Here is a 7,207-nt window from a genome sequence, read left to right as displayed (position 1 = left end):
GTGGGGAAGGAGTGGAACTTACCGCCATGAGGCAGCGGCACATGTTGGCATAGGCCACAGAGAAGTTGGGCTCTGAAATGGCCTTCTCAAAGATGAGATCGATGACTCCCTTGAGGCGTTCCTCGGTGTCAATGGCCAGCTGTGTCACCTGCTTCATCAGCTGCTGGAACATCTGAGGTGTCAGCTTATTCAGGATGGAGCGCACCCTGCGGAACAGGTCCTGTGGACAAGGAGGGGACAGAAGACAGGACCCAGTGAGCTTCTCAGAACGAGGTGCCAGGAGGGACGGGAGCGGAGGGAGGGTCCTCAGGCACACACGGAGGGCAGAGCTGGCCCAGGTGGCAGGCCCTGAGAGGGGCGGGGACTGGCCACAGCCTCTGGAAACTGAGTCTTGCTGCCATCAGCATCCTCTTCTCCCCGGTCCTTGTCAGCTGCTGTCCGCTTGCTGCTGGGTTTCCAGGCCTTCTCCGCTTTATTCAGTTTTATATCTTCAGTCATTAACACTGTGGCGATGATCTTGCGTGGTTCTTTGCGGGGGCCTTGCTGAGAGCGGCGAGGTCCCAAGCCAGCCTGCTAAGTCAGGGAGGGGAACAAGGGAAGACACAGAACTAGTCAGCACAGCATGTGACACCGCCGCCACCACACAGCCCCAGGGCAGACTCCTCCCGCTGCCACGAGACACAGGGAGCCGTGCACACCCGCCCTCGCCCGCTGCCCCCTTAGCCAGCCCCACTCACCGGCCCACGGGGCAGCTCCCCACCTGGCCCACCCCTTGGGGGCCCACGGTTGCTGAGGGCTGGTCGGCCAAGGTTGGCAAAGGATGGAGTGAAGTCTGGACCGCAATTTATGCCCTGTAGTCTGGTGGGATCCAGCGGCCGCAGTGGTGTCTTATTGGCCTGCAGAGACAGAGAGGGTCTCAGAGGCGGGCGAGGGTCCTGACCCTTCTTTCAGGACCTAGGCTTCTTCCCAGCCCATCCGGCCCAGACTTCTCCTCCCTCTCAAGCCGCCAACCTTGTCCAGCACCACATCACTGATATGGGGCAATCCCTCCGGCTTCTGCATACTGGCAAAGATGAACTGAAAGCCAAGCAGGAACTCACGGTCGTAACGCTTCTTCTCCTCCAGGTTTAGAGGCTTCCACTGATCTGCACGGGATAGAGAATGAACCCATCAAAGTCGCCTAGGGCTCCGAGTCCACTCGGCCATCCTCCACCTTTCCCTCAGCGTACCTGACTTATACTCGTACTTCTGCTCCCCGGGCTGGATGTTCTCTGCATTGTGGATTTTGTCCTCCTTTGAGTCCCAAGTCTCGTCTGCGTCCTCGGGCCGAGGGGGCACGCTGCTGCCCTCAGTCTCTGGGCCTGGACTGCTGCCTGCAGGGGGCTGGTTCTCCACCTCTGGCACTGCTGGACTTACCTGCAGCCAGAGCACACACAGTGTGGGCTGCAATGACCACTGTCCCACACCCGAATTCCACCCTTGCCCCTGCCCTGTGTTCCGCCCCCTCACCTCCTTGAAGGCATCCAGAAGGTCTCCCACAGCCTCCTTTTTATTCAGGTCCTTAATTTTCCGTCTCCTCTTTGGCACAGATACTGCCACTAATTAAAGGAAATAAAAGCAGTGACGGGGATAATGTTGAGTATCCTCAACCCCGGGAAAAGAAACAGCGACCACGGTGTCCCCTTTCCATCACAGCCTCGCTAGGTTCCACGGTCCTCACCCTCAGGCCCTACACCGCAGGACTTCCAGACAGACCCAACAGCACCAGCGGGGAAACAGTAAGACAAGAAACCACACTGCCGCCCGCCCTGCCTTCACCGTCAGGCCACACCCACCTTGGGTGGCTGCTGCGGCCTCCACGTTCTGGGACAAGTGGGCAGGGATGGAGGCCGTCTCTGAGGGAAGCAATTCCTCTGCTCCCTTCTCACTCTCAGCTTCTCCTGCTTCTCCTGCCTCCTCCTCCTCTTCCTCTTCCTCCATGTCCTCCTCCTGAACAGGGGAAGTAGCTGGAGAAGCCACGGCTGAAGTGGCAGAGGGGACGGTGGCGGGGGCCACTGATGCCGTCACCTCCTTGGCCTGTTCCTCTGGCTCACTGACTGGGCTCAAGTCCAAAGCTGGTGGCGAGGGGGCTCCGTTGAGCAGTTCCTCAGGCTGGGCAGTTGGAGCAATGGGCACAGGGGACTCAGAGGGGCGAGCCGGGGAAGGAAGAGGGGCAAGCTCTGGACTTGACTCCACCTCTGGTTCCAGGTCGTCAGATGGGACCACGCCATTAGGCTCGTGAATTTCCACCGTGTGAGATGCCAGGGGGGTGGAGACCTGGAGAGGACTAGAAGAGAACTCGGCCTCTGGAACTGGTTTGCTAAGTGTCACTTCTACTTCCAGTATGGGTTCTGCGAGAGGAGTGGGTTCTGGAGAGAGGCAATAGGGCTCCCCGGTCTCATGGGGCACAGGGCTTGATTCTTCTACAGACATCTGTATCATCCCCGCTGTCATAGCGTCCCCAGGAATGGAGAGGACTGTGAGGTTAGGCTCAGAGCCCGGCTCCAAGATTGGGGGTGGTGATGGGGTCGGAGAAGGTGATGAAGGCTGGGATTCTGAAGGGCTGTGCTCTGGGCCGGGCAGCCCTGGCCGGCCCCCAATGATCGCTCCCTGGGACCGGTCATCTGCATGTAGCACGGGAATAAAGAGCGAGTCAGTAAAGGCACGTCCTCCACTGCCCCTTTCTCCCTCTATTCCCAGCTTTGTACCCGCCCCCAGTCTTCTCCAACCTAAGCTATTTTTCCCTTCTCATCCAAAACCCAGTCCACCATAAAAATCCCACTACCTAAAGCCTAAATCATTCTACTCTGGCACCTGGTTTAAGTCACTCCACCTCCTTGGCATTTTTAATTGTCATAATCCTTTTCCCCATAAAAGCTGTCCCACCCTTACTTACCAGGCCGGACAATGACAGCAACCTGGGGCGTCTCCCCATTAGCTTGAGGCTCCAGACCGCCTCCCGTCTGCAGGACACAAAGGGTTACCAAGTTTGCACTGCAGAGTCCCACAACCCTTCTTTACTAGAGCCATTTCTACTTTAGCTCTGCCTAGAAATCCAGGAAAGCAGGGAAACAAATCCCTTAGTTGAAGGAAAAGATCAAGGGACTTGGGAGTCACAGGGCAGAGCAGCCACCCGGCCAGGGAGCACGCGAGAGCAGCAGTACCTGTGGGGGGGTGGGTGTGGAGGCGGTGCGGGCCCCAGACATGATCTCCTCCGTGATATCTTTCCCTCCTTGGTTTGGATCTCGAATTCGGATCTGAGGAAAGAGAGCTATAGGATGAGTGGGAAGCAGGAGGAGCCCACCTCTCCACCCTGCCCCACTCTTGAAGACTCCAGGCCAGCCCCCCACCCCCGTCTGGGAAGCAGGTGGGTGGGTGCCAGAATCCCATGAGTTCTACTGTCAACCCATCTGGCTGCTCTTGTAGTCCTTGCCCGAGCCGCTCCCCTGAGAGACCCCTGACCTCACAGAGCAGCCGGTACATCACAATGCCCCCCTCCCTCACCCTTGCCCCACAAGCAGTCCCCAAGTCAGTGGCTGCATTTCCTGGGGCCCAGGACCCCCCACCTAGCACCCATTCGGCTCACTTGTGGCTAGTCTGCCTGATCTCTGGGGGCAGGGCCCAGATCCAGTGGGTGGAGCCAGGGTGACTCAGCGGCTTCCCCAGCTCTGGCACCCTATTCTGGGCACCACGCCCAGGGCTTGAGGACTGAGCAGAGGCGGAGGCCTCAAGAGCGTCCAGGAGTGGGGGGTGGGGGGTGGGACCACAGAAAAACCATTTCCAAGGCCAGCCATCAGAAACCCCAAGTCAAGCAGTCCGTGTGAACCCCGCGAGCCCAGGCCTCTCGGGAATGAATCTCCCGCCAGGCCTGTCGGTTCTCCCACGAGCTGCTCTATGCTAAGATCCCAGGCCTTGACGAGAACCTGGGCCCTCCAGACCCTCTCAGCCCTCTCAGCTGACAGCGCCTTTCCCAAGCCCGTCCCTTCCGGCGTGCCCCTGCTGCACCTGACCTGGGCGGCGTCCTCCCATCCATCCCAGACCAGAGCCCCTCGACGCTACTCACCGTCTTTCGCTCCCTCTTGGGAGCAATCTGGGGTGGCTGGTTCATCAAAACTGGAGCAGGGGCCACACCAGCAGGAAATTGCTGAACCCCCTGGGCCGGGTAGTAGGCACCAGCTTAGGGGAGGGGGACAGAAAGGAAGAATGGTGGCAGCGTCAGGGCCCAACCATATACTACTGTCTGCAGGACACCTCCCACCCTGAACCTCTCGTCTCCCACAGCTGGCCCCTCGCCCTGCCCCGCCCTCCTCCCCCGGGGAATTAGGTGTCTGTCAAAGCGGGGGAACCAGTCTGAACTGCGTTTACAAGAATTCCGGACATGGACACGCACACCCCTTGTAGGCAGGCACTCCTGCCCCAGCACACGCCAGCCACCAGGACTCACGTCTACCCTGCCCACAAGGTACTCCGGTGCACGTGCGCGCATACCCAGGCCCCCACCCCCAGCAACAGGTACGTGTACCCTGAACTTGAAACATACCAGGCATTTGGCTGGGAATGACTAAAAGTGATTTATCAACTCTTTCACTGGGCCTGAGCCTAGTTCTGGTACCGAGCTCTTTGCAATGGGGTAAGGAAACAAAAACTGACATTATGAACTGGGCCCAGAATGAAAATGATTCCTTAAAGAAATGGTCTCCAAAATGGAGTGCATTCATTCATCTCATTCATAATCTCCGCTCATTTTTAACAACGCCATGAGTGTATTATTTGCTTGAAGTTTGCATGTATGTAAGACACGTACACATGTACACACACAGAGAAAAACTACATTAGAGGTACACACTCAAAATTTTTCCTGATAGGTGATCAAAAAAATGTTGGCCATAGAGAACAGACTAACCCTTTCTTAGAACATAAATGAAAAAATAGCTAAGAAACCCTCCCTCCAAGCACGACAGGAGTGTCACAGGGAAAGCCTACGGACAGGCCCTCACACTGGCAACTGACCCTACATTCCTTGACGTGGGGAGGACACCAACTCCCTCGGCAACGGGATCACATCTTCTCCCCCAGCAACACGAGTTAAATATTAAGCACCATCCCTACCACTTATTAATCAAACCTATCTTTTCAGACCGAAAGCCACGCCTGGGAAGGGCCTTATGCTTTAGAGATCAGTGGGTCAGTTTAGAAGGTCTCTGGGACTCACTCTCACCTGACCCCCTCCCCTGCTTACCGTAGGTCCCAAACTCTGTAGGGCTTGCACCCGGATAGAAGCTTGGGGCTCCTGGCTGCACAGGGTACTGCTGTGTCGGGACAACATATGTGGAACGCCCCTGGAGGGGAGCGGGGGAGAGGAGTTGAGGGAGCTATGAATACGATTATCAGACTCCAAAGAGAATGTCAGGCAAGACAAGACAAGCCATCTCTGGGCAATGACCAAAAGGAAGTCCCACCTCTGGAAAGACGACTGCAGGGGAGGGGAGGGAGGGGCGGGTGGGGTACAAGTTCTCTGGCCTCCAGCCTCACCTGTCCAGGGATGTAGTAGGCCCCCTGGGAGGCTGTGTAGGAGAGCTGGGAAGGGATCATCATTACTTGGGATCCGGCAGGGTAGACATGGGCGGCTGGGCCAGGGCGGGCGGGGGCTGCGCTCTGCACTCGGGAGGCTGCACTGCTCGGGGGCTGGGCCCGGCTAGGGTAGAAGTGCTGTCAGGAGGAAGAAAGCAGTCGGCACAGGGAAGGAGAGGAAGCAGCCGGCACCGAACCACTCCACAATGCCTCCCTCGCCTGGAAAGCAGTGCTGTGGGCTTCAGGGCACGGAGGCAAGTCCTTTCAAACCATGGGCTGAGTGGCCTCCTGCACTAGCAGGCCCCTACACCCAGGTGCACACTTGGCATTTGGTGTGTACTTGTTCTCTCACCGCCATGCATTCCTGTCACCGCCACCAGACTAGCCCTCTGCAGAGCTCCCTAACGCCCAGATGCATCATGCCTAAAGCCCTTTCAGGCAGCACCCCCGCCCCCCACATGCGCTGCTCCAGCTAACCACTAACATGCAGTAATCTCCCAGTTCCCAGATACACGCTCCTCAAGACGTAGCCCCTAACATGCACCCCTCAGCCTCAGACTGCGGACTTGGACGGCAAACAAGCCCCCCTTTAAGGGCCCCAATCCCTGGTCTAGCCCCTGACTAGGGTGGAGGGTAAGGGTAAGAGACGGTCCAGGATCAGGAAAGGGGTATTACCTGCAGAGACCTGAATCCTCCCTGACAGCACATGGGACAGGAAAGAAGAGAATTACCCCCAAGGTGATGAGGGGCAACGGAAACTCACTCAGTGAGAAAGAACTCGGGGAACAGAGAAGGCAACCAGCTGGAGTGATTACCTCACCACAGGCCAGAGAAGCAGGGAAGGGGAATGGAGCAATGACAACCTCCCAGGAAAAGGAGGAAACAGGAAAGCAAGAGCCGGCAAGAGGCCCAAAGCACTGCCCCAAATCTCAGAGGCACCAGGACCCAGGACTGCCACCCGCATGGCCGTGTACTCCCAAGGGCCACTACGAGTAAGCGCGGCCCTAGTGCAGCCGGCGTGAAAGCACAGAGCAACTGTCAGGAAACGGGGCCGGGAGAGAGGCTCCAGAGTTTCCATTCGCTAAGCTGGCGAAGCTCTCCACAGCTCCCACCCAGGCCCACAGACCCTCACCTGGCGGGGCTGAGAAGGCGTGTTCATTTGTGTCGCTTGTGGCGTACTGAACACCACCGGCGCGGTCTGCCCCGGGGGAAACGCTGGCTGAAGGGGGGAGACCAGAGTTCAGCAAGAGGGGAAGCCCGGGTGGGGCAGAAACACAAGCTGGTGAAATAAGGGGGGCAGATCTGCGGCCAGAGTCTCAGCAGTCCACATACCCCCTCCCCAGACGCCCGGGCCCTGTCTCAATTTGGCAGCAGGCAGCTGCACTTTGCCCTGACGCAGATGGGGGTGGGAAAATGCAGAGGTTGGAACCTGTTCCTGAGTGCTGGTCTCCCCCACCCGTCTCAGTCTCAGCCCCCGTCCCTAACTCCTCCCTAATTACCTGTGGGAGTCCAGGGGACGGGGCGGGCGGGGGGCCTGTGGGCTGTGGCTCTTTGTTCATTTCATTTGGTGGCACATCAGGGTCCCCCCAACACCTGT

The 7,207-nt window shown here is 58.1% G+C and overlaps 1 protein-coding gene across 7 annotated transcripts in view; it reads right to left on the bottom strand.

The window, feature by feature from the left end:
• EIF4G1 (eukaryotic translation initiation factor 4 gamma 1) overlaps positions 1–7,207 on the bottom strand; it is a 25,309-nt gene that overhangs the window by 17,465 nt on the left and 637 nt on the right. The window contains exons 2-16 of one of the 7 annotated variants that reach the window (XM_014592526.2): positions 7,110–7,203; positions 6,743–6,829; positions 6,286–6,306; positions 5,572–5,748; positions 5,279–5,378; positions 4,103–4,215; positions 3,204–3,296; positions 2,936–3,002; positions 1,836–2,663; positions 1,510–1,598; positions 1,230–1,416; positions 1,012–1,145; positions 738–896; positions 385–573; positions 23–220 (exon numbers count right to left, since the gene is read on the bottom strand). In XM_014592526.2, the coding sequence (XP_014448012.1) occupies positions 23–220; positions 385–573; positions 738–896; positions 1,012–1,145; positions 1,230–1,416; positions 1,510–1,598; positions 1,836–2,663; positions 2,936–3,002; positions 3,204–3,296; positions 4,103–4,215; positions 5,279–5,378; positions 5,572–5,748; positions 6,286–6,306; positions 6,743–6,829; positions 7,110–7,169 (2,502 nt within the window). In that variant the 5' untranslated portion in view covers positions 7,170–7,203. The remainder of the gene's footprint in view (positions 1–22; positions 221–384; positions 574–737; positions 897–1,011; positions 1,146–1,229; positions 1,417–1,509; positions 1,599–1,835; positions 2,664–2,935; positions 3,003–3,203; positions 3,297–4,102; positions 4,216–5,278; positions 5,379–5,571; positions 5,749–6,285; positions 6,307–6,742; positions 6,830–7,109; positions 7,204–7,207) is intronic. The other 6 variants (XM_027776706.1, XM_014592529.2, XM_014592527.2 and 3 more) reach the window with 6 other exon arrangements.

Source organism: Tupaia chinensis, unplaced genomic scaffold (genome assembly GCF_000334495.1).
Source record: "Tupaia chinensis unplaced genomic scaffold, TupChi_1.0 Scaffold000708_1, whole genome shotgun sequence".
Classification (NCBI taxonomy): domain Eukaryota; kingdom Metazoa; phylum Chordata; class Mammalia; order Scandentia; family Tupaiidae; genus Tupaia; species Tupaia belangeri.
Note: the sequence above shows the minus strand (reverse complement) of the source record. Positions and strands in the feature narration are given on the sequence as shown.